Source organism: Mastigoproctus giganteus, chromosome 14 (assembly GCF_048544385.1).
Source record: "Mastigoproctus giganteus isolate SK-2022 chromosome 14, ASM4854438v1, whole genome shotgun sequence".
Lineage (NCBI taxonomy): Eukaryota > Metazoa > Arthropoda > Arachnida > Uropygi > Thelyphonidae > Mastigoproctus > Mastigoproctus giganteus.
The window spans coordinates 123,172,418-123,186,004 of NC_143588.1; the positions used below are offsets into that span (position 1 = coordinate 123,172,418).

The 13,587-nt window shown below is 37.2% G+C and overlaps 1 protein-coding gene across 1 annotated transcript in view; it reads left to right on the plus strand.

Annotated features, from left to right (window-relative positions):
• Nucleotides 1–13,587, plus strand: part of LOC150075707 (calcineurin-binding protein cabin-1-like) — a 1,104,404-nt gene that overhangs the window by 65,679 nt on the left and 1,025,138 nt on the right. Inside the window, exon 4 of the mRNA XM_090388624.1 lies at nt 9,516–9,650. Within this exon, the coding sequence (XP_090244750.1) occupies nt 9,516–9,650 (135 nt within the window). The remainder of the gene's footprint in view (nt 1–9,515; nt 9,651–13,587) is intronic.

Genomic DNA, 13,587 nt, shown 5'->3' on the forward strand with positions numbered 1-13,587 from the left:
TCGTAGTCTGCCTTTGCCTGCCTAATCTCCTTTGTGACTTGGTTACAGACCAACTTATATCTATCATAGGCTTCCATGTCACCCATTAATTTGTATGTATCCCATGCATTTTTCTTCTCTGCCACATGTCTCATTAATTCATCTGACAACCATTTAGGCCTAAACCTTTAACAATATTTCTTAGTTAGTATGTAAAGCCTGGTAGCCTCCAAGATTAGTTCCTTGAATGCTTCCCATTTTGAGTTTGCTGTTGGTAACATCATCAGTTGGTCCCACTGTATAGAATTTAAATACTGTCTAAGACCATCATAGTCGCCTTTACGAAAACAAAAACCCTTCCCTTTACCTCTGATGGTAGTTACCTCCTTGAGTAAATCCCACTTCAACACACTGTGATCACTGCCACCTAGTGGTTCCTTTATCTGCAGATTCTTAATGCATGAAGAATCACTACTGATAATCAGATCAAGAGTATTACTCCCTCTTGTTGCCTCACGAACATGCTGATGTAGAAAACAATCATCCAATAAATCCACAAAAGCCTTGCTAGTGTGCAAGTGACCAACCCACAAATTCCAGTCAATATCTGGGAAATTAAAATCCCCCATTATAAGACTCTCTGATTTACTGGCCCACTCTATTTCCCTGTACAATATCTTATTATACTCATCAGAGTCATTAGGCATATAGCACACTCCTACTCTCAATTTTGATTTCCCTATGCTTATGTCACACCAAACTGACTCGACACTGCCCTGTCCATCGATGTCGACTGGCTTCACTTCCTTGGACTTTGTGTTTCTTAATTAATAGAATAACCCCTCCTCCCCTCCTGTCCTGTCTATCCTTTCTGTACACATTGTATTCCCCAAATTCCAGTTCCGCATTACTTATATCTGTGTGACACCACGTCTCTGATATCCCAACAATATCTGCCTTTGATGTTTTGAGCAATACCTCAAATTTATCAAATTTATTTACCAAACTCCTAGCATTGGTGTACACGCAGGTATACATGCACCTGTTTCTATTCTTAGCTACCCTAATACAACCCATGTGTTTACTTGTACCGCAATGACTACCAGCAGTCTCTGAAATATCCTGCATCTTGTTTTCCAGGCTTCTGCTCATTTCAATAGAAGCAGTGCAAGAATCACTTCCACCTCTGCCAGTGGCTACTGTTAATCTATTAGTCCTTGTATCCCCCCTAACTAGCAGTTTTCCGACCCACCTAACACTGCCTCGACAGCATCAGCAAAAATTCTTGCACCCTTTCTATTTAAGTGTATCCCATCCCTGTAGAAGCAATCTCTCCTGTTAACAAGTACAGTCCAGGCTGAAAAAAATTCTACCCCTTGAGCCTTGCACAATCCCTCCAGGGCCGAATTGATCGACAAGGCTCTCATCATATACTCCCTTCTATCGTGTCTGGGCAGAATTGCAGACACTTTCAAATTCAACCCTAATTCACGGCTTTTTTTCAACAGTGACCTGTACTTGCTAAGTAATTCCGCCGGTCTCCTACTCTTAATATCATTAGTGCCAACGTGTACAACTATATCACCTTTTGTGCCCTTAAAAGATGATATCCGCTCTACAACGTCATCAACCTTTGCCCCTGGCAGACATACCCTGGTCCTATTCCACCTATCCTTTTTACAAAGCATGTTTCCCGTTTCCCTGACAATAGAGTCACCAACAACTACTAGTTCCTGTGGGACCAGCGCATTCTGCCTAGGGGGCTGCCTCTGTGTTGCCTGATGACCAAGTGCAAGCTCTGGCGTTGATGTGGGCAGCTGAGAGCTTGATGGGCCCCTCAATTTATTTCCTTCGAGGGCATCCACCCTGTCCTTCAAGCTCTCATAAAGGCCCATAACAACGCTGAGTTGTCGCCTGCTTTTCCTTGCACTCCTTACATCGTGCACACACAAAGACATCCCCCTTGGCAGTATCATGTCCCGTACCCGACTGCTCCGCAAACATCAAGCAAACAGTGCATTTTAAAAAAACTGTGATTCAGAGGGCAACTGCCCCCCTCAGTTCTCCCCTGAACCACAGCACTCCCATTAGCTTGAGCCTTTTGCTTTGCTGCTCTGGTCAGAGTCATGATTCCGATTTAATTCAATAAAATTCAAAACAAAAATTAAATCCTTAAGTTATATCCCAAAACAGTTATGTTATATATATATTTTTTCGGTATCTAGTGTTTTCTACGAGTTCCCTTTATACAACTTCCGTATCACGTGTACCACTATAGTTATGTATTAATTATTTGTTACGATTAAGTCGTTATATATATATATATATATATATAGAGTTAAAAATACAATTTAATTGACAATAAAGTTTATCAAGATTAATAGATTTACTGATTAATTGACAATATTATATTATGCACTATACTACACTAAGCTTATGCTATCGTGTAAAAATGCCGGGAATTCACGAACGGTATTTCTACTGACTCGTAAGTATTGATTAGCTTCCAAATCCCGCTATCTCAATTTAGAATAAACTAAGGATCCTAACTAGGTCTATAATCTACTTATAGAACATAATTTGATATAACAATTGGTTAATAAATCGACTAAATTTGGTTAAAAAAAAAAAAAAAAAAAAAAAAAAGACCTCTCGTTCAATTTGTGACACGTGGATTTGATACCGTTACCGATACTAAGTAATATCTACAAAATCTCTGTCTAAGTTAAACTTTAAACTAAGTATCGTAACTTGGAATATAAAGCTACTCTAGAAAATAAGTTAATATGACAATTTAAACTAATAAAGCAGAAAATAAATCAGGAAAAGCTTCTCTGTTTCAAGAGCTTTAAGGAGCAATGTCCGCACAGGCCAACCTCGCACCCATATTTCCTGTATTTATATTTAATGGAGAAAAATTTTCTTGAGGTCACTGGATTTGTTTTGGTATTTTCAGACTTCATGGAACATTTATAAGCAATTGGAGTATGGTTGGAAGAAAAAAGCAAAATTTGATGTTATATTTCTAGTCCTGGTGAGTTATGGTATAGAGGGTTCAACATCTGATTTGTCCTTGTAGGATTAGTGCATTCTTGTACTAATCCAAAGGAGCAGACAAGGGTCGATGCTCTTTTCTACGTCTGAGCATGCTAAAAATTCCCATTATGAAAGTTTGAAAAGCTGATTATGATCCACATGATATCCACATGTGGAGGCCCATTCTAGTAGTAGTAGTAGGCGCCTCCGTAGCCAGGTGGGAAGGAGCAGCAGTGCGTAGCATATGCTTCTTGATTAGACCGAGGTTCGAGCTCGTCACCACCAAATACGGAGGATGCGGAAAGGTCAGGGAATGACCACCGCATATCCCGGAGCAATATGGCCTTAGTTGCTAATGCTCCTAAAATCCAAACAATAACGTAGTAGTAGTAGTGGCAGTAGTATCGGGGGGCTTGATCTGCAGCATTAGTAGCATACAGTAGCATTAGTAGAGGAATATGATGCAAGTAAGCAAGTTTAAGCAGAATCAACCAAAAAAAATAAAATACCCATTTCACCCCTTGGGCACCTCCATAGCCAGGTGGGAAGGAGCAGCAGTGCGTAGCACACACTTCTTGATTAGACCAGGGTTCGAGCCCGTCACCACCAAATACGGAGAATGCGGAAAGGTCAGGGAATGACCACTACATATCCTGGAGCAATATGGCCTTAGTTGCTAATTCTCCTAAAAATCAAATAACAAACAAACATTTCATCCCTCCATTCGTTCCAAAAATGCCTGCACAGCTCAGCTTTAAATTATTTAGGCTATCAACTTCCACACCAAAAGATGGAAGTCTGTTCCACCAATCAACTACCTGCTGGCTAAGAACCTGGATAAGAAGTTTTCCAAGGGAATGGAAGTTTAGAACTTCTTACGAGGGAAACTTCTTAGAAGGGAAAATGGCCTAGGGTTATGAAATGTTAACTACACAAATAAAAATGAAAAGATACACATACATAAGTTAAAGATGATTTTAAGTAGTAATTTATAAATATTTTACTTTGTCTGTGGAAACATTTTTAAACTGAGGAGTTCTAATTGCTTGACATTCTGTTCATTAAACTCATTACCAAGTTGGAAGGATTATGGCTGCCCAACTATAATCCTTCCAACTATAACCCTTCAAATTAGAAAAATATAATTAGTACAGTCAGTCCTCGTATAGCACGATAGTTGCGTTCCTAGAAACCCTTGTGCAATGCAAAATCGTGCAATATAAACAACAGGCCCTATGGGAAAAATGGGGTTAGGTGCCGACCACCCAAGATTGAACATGCATTTAAATAAAAAATAAATAAATTTTTAACCAAAACATTACCAAACACAATAAATAATTGTAATAAAATACTTACGTATTTTATTACGACTTTTATTAAGACTATTACGTAATAAAATATTGCTAATGCTTTTGCTTCTATTGTAAGCAAACTTGTTTTTTGTTTGATTTTCTATCCAAACAGATGAAAGCCATTCCATCTCCTCCAATTCTTTGTGTCTTAATCTAATGGATTTTAATTACACTTTGAGTTGTTCCTGCTATGAAAGTTGTTTTTATTTTCTCTGCATTCTTTCTAATTCTCGGGGTTGCCTCATTTAGGTCTGTAGCACGTGCAATATCACATGGTCTTTCATTTTGCTCAAAGCGTTTCACAATTTCATATTTTTTCTCTATCGACAGAGGCGGACTGGCCATAAGCCTTACTGGGGAAACCCTGGTGGGCCGGAGGCCGGTGTGATTTTGGCCATAAACCATAGTATGAGGCCACTAAATTTCCCCGGCTAAGAATTTTTGATCCAGTCCGCCTCTGTTTATCGATATTGCTTTTCTCTTTCTCTCTGAATCTGCAGTATCTTCACCAGGACGCTTCCTTTTCACACCTTTTAAGTATTTTACAAATTTTTACGGAATAAAGCACAGTTAAAAAACGAGGAGGCATGCTTGATACACATAAACAAAGCTGCGCGCGTGTAGCAACTGAATAAACAACACCGTAAAGGCACAGATACACTATTAACACCTCACATTTTACTAAAGCACATTTCAGGGGTTACTACCATAAAACAATAAAAACAATTTCTAGTTGCGTTTCTGTTAGTGGAATCTGTTATAAACTCGATCTAATTGCATTTGCGATTATACCGATAGCTGGAATTGTGTTGGTTTTTACGTTATTATGGTGAAATGTGTTTCCCCTTCAATATAAAAAAACATAAATACATTTTCAGAATCTTCTCTTCATTCCTATCGTGTTGCGTTCAGTTGGGGTGATTCCGCATTCGACTGCCATTTCCTGTAAACACAAAGGCGAATCGTGCATAAGCGAATTCGGTTCGTGTTATATAAGATATCGTTCCCCTATTTATAAATTGTATATGATCGAATTCGTGTAACGTAAACACGTGTTATATGAGGACTGACTGTATAATCAGTATGATTAATAATTATTATACAGCAGACTTTCCATTTACTTGGATTGGATTAACTGGGACACTTCAAGACTCCAAAGTAAAAAAAAAAAAAAAAAAAAATCAACTGAAAATCACTAAATTCAAGTAATAACTAGACAGGTATAAACAGATGTTTTGCAAGTCATAAATAACCAACAAGAAGTTATAAGTCATGATTGGGAGACAACCTGCAACCCTTTTGTGTTCACAGCTGCCGCTCAATAAAAACAAAGGAAAGAGCACAAGTGTTTAGTTTGTTTTAGTGTGTCATTTGGATTGTTCCGTCGCACCACAAAAAGACGAATTTTGTTTTGTTATTTGTGTCGAAATGTTTTTTTATAGTAAATTTTTTTTTTTTGTTAAGAAATTGAACAAAAACTTTAAATTAATCAAGAGTTTAAAAACGGCTTGGTCAGTTTTTTCGTTTCTTTATCTGTTACCATAGTTTTTAGGTACATTGTTGAATATTTTATGATATTTTTGGATTAATTGGGAAATTAATTATCCAGGATTTTATTTTTACTGTCTATCCTGGAAAATTGAGTCTATTGTACTCATATAATCAGTATAATTAATAGTTAATTTTGGAACCAGTATGGTAGATAGACAAAAATACGGTTATTCTTTGAAGAATTACTTAAAATACTAATGGTAATCTACAGAAATAGTTTTCAAAATTGAGTTTTCAACATACCTTAAAAGGTCACAATTATAATAAGACACGGCAACAATCCACTAAGTAATTCAGAAATGTTCAAAACCATCAGAACTTAATGGCAAATGGTCAACTATAGCTAATTATGGATATCAATGAAAACAATTGCAATATGTCACTTTCATTGTATCAAATGTTTATACTAAAAAGGTTTTAGGACCGAAAGCCCCAGACTATGGAAAATTCACTAATTGAACAAGTTAATGCCAAGCATCATTTTAGTTCATTGCAAATCACCAAAGAAGGTGAAATGGCATAGTTTTTGTTGCATCTCATATTGTGAATGCCTTCACAACAAGTTGCCCTGATATTGCACTACCTTGAATAATCAGTGCTTCACCAGCAGCGAAAACTATGTTACTTATTCTCAGTGTATACCACCACCTAGCATTGGGGTTGTGGTATCTCCAACAAGAATAAGTAATATCTCTGTTTCTGCTGAGAATAAGTATCATCTCGGTATCTGCTGAAAATAAGTAATATCTTGGTATCCACTGAGAATAAGTAACAGTGGATACCACCACCCCAATTCTGAATGGATACCACTACCACCACTCAGGGGTGGTGGTGGTGTTGGTGGTGGTATCTGCTGAGAATAAGTAACATTAGTCTTCTCTACTAGTGAAACGTTGCCTATTTGAGGTAGTGCAATGTCAGGGCAACTCGTTGTGAAGGCATTCACAGGGATATAACAAAAGCGATACCATTTCACCTACTTCGGTGATTTACTATGAACTAAAATGATGCCATGAACTAACTTATTCGATTACCAAAATGTTTATATTATTTAATTTTTTTAATATAAAAATAAAGATTTTCTATATTTAAATAATGTATTAAATGGGAAAACATCGTTTTAATAATGCACTGTGTATTCTTATCATGTACTTCTTATGCAGGAAAACTTTTTACCTGGGAAACTTCTTGCTGGGGAAAATAATATATTACAATATATAGAGTTGATAATGGGAATTAAGAAACCAAAACCTAGTACTGGGGAAAATTTCTTATGCAGCAATTTATTTTCCGGGTTCTACTGTATTTGGATCCCTGAGTTTGAAGTTTAATTTTGTACAGATTGCCTCAAAGTTACAAGTTGAACTCTTCATAGTCCTATACATTTGAATCATCTTTTTAAAGATAAATGCTATGCCACCACTTTTTTTGCCCATTCTGTTATTACCCATAAAGTGATAGTTCGTAAAGTTGCTCAGCAACTTTATGAACTGTCACTTCACTTTGTTATGATTGAGCCAGATTTCCTTTAATGAATGATTTAAAATTCATCTTAAAATAGTAGGGTTTGAAGGGTGTGCAATTTATTTGAGGAGATACTTCCAGCATTCTGAAGAAAGCAAGTGATGTGATTGGTTCTTGATCTAGATTTGATTTTAATTGATAGACATGGGTCTTCAAGGTATCTGATTCACTGGATCATAACTGCCTTATCTTTGAGCCATATGGACAAATATGGTAATTTAAAATCTTCTGAAGGTGGTGATATTCACAGGAAACATGAAATAGTGCATAAAAAAAATGATGCACTGTATTCATCTTTCTGATTGTGCATGCACTCCAGTTTTATTGGCATTTAGCTCCTTAACAGATGCTGAACTAGTATGTGGATGAAGCCATGTAATAAAAATCTCAGATTTCCCTGGCACAGATATTAGTATTAGTAATATGACCATATGGTGCAAGGAAGCCTAAGGCTTATGTTGTACCAGCCAAAAAAAATAATCAAACAAGAGTAAAATAGTAATAATAATAAAATAAATAAATAATAAAAGAAAAGGAAACAGATAACCTATACATTTCCCTCCTCCCGTAGGTAACTATCCAGCTTACCTTTGAATTTCCCCGAATGGTCTACCTCATCCACCCACCCACCCACGTAGGTAACTTATTCCAAATAAAACTCGCTGGCTAAAATAAAACTACCTGCGATCTAGTCTAAGCTTCTCCTCTCCCCATAACTTTTTTTTATGGCCCCCTAGTTCTAGAATCATTTATATCCATAAAAATTTCTTTCTCATTCATTTTACTTTTGCCGCTCAGAGCTTTAAACACCTCAATCAACTCTCCTCTAAGGTGCCTAGTTTTCAAGCTGTGCAACCTACGTAGTCAAAGCCTTTCCTCACATGGATGCCCTTTTGCCGATCTCACCAAGCGAGTTATCCCTCTTTTGGACCTTTTCAAGAAGTTTGTTTTCTTTTTTTTAGATTCAGTCACCATACTTGAACACAATTGCCTTATGTGGCCTAATAATAGCTTTATTTTAGAGTAGACTGTACAGCAATTCCACAGTGGCTGTGTGCATGAAACAGTTGCACTGTATGAGCAAGAATCGTTTCAGAAGGTTCTTTTCATCCTGAACTAATAAAAATGAATAAAATAAAAAATTAATAAATAATGAAAGTAATAAATAAGCACTATTTTTCTCTAAAGTTGGTTGTTGAATATATTTGTGTGCTATCACTTCATCCAAGTGAAAATCTAATGGTTGTTGGCAAATCTGAGACATTTTCCATATTCATTTTTACCATTTTTTTTATCTCTTTTATATTTTGTTTTTGGCACTAATTGCCATTTTTAATTTGCTCAATACAGGATGATAATCATATTGAATCTGAAACCCTCTATATGCTACAAATATTCTGAGTACCTGTGCTCTATATACAACCTTTTCTGTAATGGTATGTTTACAGAAAAGTCCTTTCTTGTTTCTGTTTTGCACCACCTATATATTTATAGCCATATTTATGCTGATACAATTACTGTTACAATTATGAGTGCATGGTTTGTACAAAATTAATGTAAAACTTCAACCATTATTATTAGGTTTGCTGTTCTCTTTAAATTTAACTAAATTATCACTGTAGATGTAATTGTTGCTTCCTGCTCTTCCCTTTAAATCTCTAAGTATATATCCACCAGAAATGTCCTATTACCATACTAGGTTGAATTGTCTTTTGTGACAGCATGTGGCCTCCTGCCATTCTAATCATTCAGAGTTCTTGGCTTCCATCAGTGTCAGATGTGTAAGTATCCTTGGAAAAGTTTGGGTATATCATCTTGTGGCTTACTTTTATTCTGCACCAAAAAGAAAAAAAATAATAATAAATTAGAATTTCAGTTCTTTAAAAATTGTGATCAATCTTGAAGACAATGTCAAAGATAGGGACTGTTCTCAAAAGGAAATTTTATATCAACATTAAGATAAAGATTATCAACATATTTGATTACCTCTCATATATATATGTATATTTTTTTTTTTTTTTTACATTTTGATATTGTTTATATGGACTTATAATACTAAATAATCATTGACAGGCTCTTCCAAGAGAAGAAGGAGAAGAAAGTCCTTTGACACCAGCACTCACACTAAAGTATCTAGCCCATAAAAATATGGCTACGATAGCTACTGAAAAGAAAAATTATCACATGGCAATGGAATCATATTTAGAGGTTAGTACTTGTTTTCAAGTAATATGCATAAAGGTCACGCAGAAAATAATATTTATTTTATTTCATTAACTTTACAAGGTGTGCATGCAAAGTAACACAATGGTCATGTAATTCCTAATTTGGATTACAAGGTTACGTGAGTGGGAGAAGACAGAGGGTGGTAATTAATGGGTGCTGCTCTTCGTGGACTAATGTTATTAGTGGAGCCCCACAGGGTTCGGTGTTGGGTCCTCTGTTGTTTTGTATATTTATCAATGATATTGATGAAGGTATATCAGGCTTGGTGTCGAAGTTTGCAGATGATACAAAGGTTGGCAGGGTTGTTAATGACAGTAATGGCAATGTGCTACTGCAACAGGATCTAGATAATTTGGGCAGATGGGCTAAGAAGTGGCAACTGAAGTTTAACCTTGACAAATGCAAAGTACTGCATATGGGTAGAAGTAACCCCAGAGAAACATACCAACTGTGTGGTACTACACTTAAGGTGGTAGAAAATGAAAAAAGACCTGGGAGTAATTGTGCAGTCAGATATGAAGTTTTCTGAGCAATGCAGACAGGCTGCCAGGGCAGGTCATGGGGTTTTGTCAATGATATATAGGAATTTTGCTAGCAGTGAAAAGGAGGTGATTGTCCCTCTGTATAAGGCAATGGTCAGGCCACGCCTTGAGTACTGCGTACAGGTCTGGAGGCCTAAATAAAAAAATTAAAATTTTTAAAAATTTTTTTATTTAGGAAGGATGTAGATTTGCTTGAGCGTGTACCGAGAAGGGCAACAAGATTGGTGAGGAGAATGAAGGGATCCTCTTACCAAGAGAGGCTGAAGTGCTGCAAATTGCAGTGGCTGGAGACTAGGCACCTGCACGGTGATCTGATTGAGGTGTATAAGGCCTTGAATGGGTTGAGCACGCTGAATTCTGATGGGATCCTTCTACTTGTTCAGATTACAAACCTAAGGGGGCACAAATTCAAATTAAGAAAAGACAGAAGTAGAAGAGATGTGCGGAAATTTGCCTTTAGCCAGCGGGTGGTTAATTGCTGGAACAAACTTTCATCTGTCGTTGTGGAAGTTGATAAGTTAAATAAATTTAAGGAGGAACTGGACAGCCATTTGGAGGGAATGGTGGGATTTTTTTTTTTTTTTTTAGACCGTTAGAACTAACAACATTCCAACTGTCAAATAAATGCATGTCTATAAGTAGCTGAATACTACTTGATATGGCGCATAAATACTCAACCCTAACTACAATGCAACTCGTTAACAAGGTGATCACTAAGAAAAATCAAATAACTCTTCTTAAAATCACATTTTAACATAAAATGCAGGAGCACACAGTAACTGCGTTAAGCATAGACAATGGCCAGTACTACACTTAGGGTGGTAGAAAATTAAAAAGACCTGGGAGTACTTGAGCAGTCAAAAATGAATTTTTCTGAGCAATGGAGACAGGCTGCCACAGCAGGTCATGGGGTTTTGTCTAAGATATAGAGGAATTTTTCTAGCAGGGAAAAGGTTGATTGTCTCTCTGTATAAGGCAATGGTAAGGCCACGGCTTGAGTACTCCATACAGGTCTGGAGGCCTCATTTTAGTAAGGGTGTAGATTTGCTTGAGCATGTACAGAGAAGGACAACAAGTTTGTGAGGGGAACATAGAGGGTGCTCTTACCAAGAGAGGCTTAAGTTCTGCAAATTGTAGTGGCCGGAGACTAGGCATTGTGATCTGATTGAGGTGTATAAGACCTTGAATGGGTCGAGCATGCTGAATTGTAATGGGATTCTTCCACTTGTTCAGATTACAAACCTAAGGGGGCATAAATTCAAATTGAGGAATGACAGCTATGGAATAGATGTGCGGAAATTTGCCTTTAGCCAGCGGGTGGTTAATTGCTGGAACAGACTTCCTTCTATCTTGAAAGTTGATAGGCTAAATAAATTTAAGGAGGAACTGGACAAACATTTAGAGGGAATGGTTGTGTGCATTTTTTTATTTTTTTTTATTTACTGATGCTACATAATTTTTTGTTTACTGATGATGGTTGTTACATAAGTTCATACACTTGCTTTCTTGCATCACATGCCACGATTACTAATATTACTATTATAACAAACTCCTACCTTTATTTTTGCTTTCCCAGTGCTTATGCCATGCCAAACTGACTCAACATTGCACTGTCCGTCTATGTCAACTGCACTTCTTTAGATTTTGTGTTTTTAACTAACACCATAACCCCTCCTCCTCCTTCCTTTTTAGCCAGTCTATCTTTTCTGTACACATTGTTCTCCCCAAATTCAAATTCTGCGTCCCTTATATCTGAGTGGCACCACATCTCTGATATCCCAACAATATCCACCTTGGATGTCTTAACCAGTACTTCAAATTTTTTTACTATATTCCTAGCATTGGTGTACATGTAAGTGTACATTCTCCTGTTCTTACTCTTAGTTTCCTCTAACGCAGCCAATGTATTTGTGTTTCATGTCCCCTAGCAGTTCCTTAAATGCCCGGCAACTGGCTTTCTGGGCTGCTGCTGCTGCTCATTCCAATAGAATCAGTGCAAGAATCATTTCCACCTTTGCTTGCAGCTGCTCTTAATCTATTAATCTGTGAATCTACCCAAGCTAGCAGTTTTCTGACCCAACTAACATTGCCTCGATAGAGCGATTCAATAAGTTACTGCAATTTTATTACTAAAATAAATATTGTATAATAGCCAAGAAAAAGGCCTTTCTTTCAAATTTTAATTTTCATTTTAATATCCACTTTTCTTAAGTACAAGAGGCTTAACATTGTACATACATTCCTTTTCTTTACACTTCTTTTTTTTTTTTTTTTAAGGCAATATCCCCAAACATAAAAGTTTCCTGAAACCTGTTGTCCTCTATTACTATATATGGTCAGGAAGATTGACTTTTGATTGATTGATATTTTATTTTATTTTATTTTATTTTATTATTTATTTTTATTTATTAAAACGTGAACAGTAGATACATTTTCAACAGCAACTATTTACATTCTATGTACAAAGCAAAAAAAGGAAAGATAAAGAAAACATTTTAGAATGAAATACAAAAGTTTCAATATTTTAATTTCAGGAAATAAGAAAAACAGTTTCTAGGGGTTCGGATCATTCTCATATTATGTGTCACGTTGAAGGTGATGGACTGTTCAGTGATGGTGAAGAGGTGACCGCCACTGTTTCATTCGCTGTTTAGATGATCCACAGTTTCTGGTTTTTGGCTGTGGAATTTGAGTAGAAGTCTGCTCTGCAACTTCCTCCATAGGCTCCACTTCAGATGTTGTGCCGATGTGTCGACAGGAGGCACATCGTCACTGCTTCTTGTGTGCTTCAAGTATCAGTTGTAAATGACGGCCTTGGCCGCAATGAATAGGAAGTTGCAGGTGGTGTGTGCTGTCTGCTCAGAGTGAAGTAGGTACCAGTAGTGCTCCGGAGTGTGGGCGTGGTTGCAGGCAAGCTTTGCTGCATCCAAAGCGTATTTGACGAGTTCCTCGTCAAATACGCTTTGGATGCAGCAAAGTTCACAGGCATGCCAGGTATTTGTGTTCCAGAGTACCCGGGGTGGTGCAGAAGAGGCAGTAGTTTGAGGAGCGTAACCCGAAGATTTGTAGCTTGACTGGGGTGGGAAGGATGTTGTGCCACAGTGTCCACTGGATGTCTGCGTCCGATTTGGAACATTTCGTCCTGTACGGAAGGTTCCACTGAAAGTTTGATGGTGGCTTGTGGCGAGTGGAGAGGAGTGTAGGGACAGCTTGGCAGGTGGATGACGGGAAAATCGTGGTTGTATGGCGAGACATGATTAGCTGATAGACTTTTTTGGAGGGTGCAGGAGACAGAGGTACCGTGTCTTCTGGTGATGTGATGACGAAGGTTGGTGTAGGCGAGGATCCAGTGACATTTCCAATCCCTTTAGTTGTAG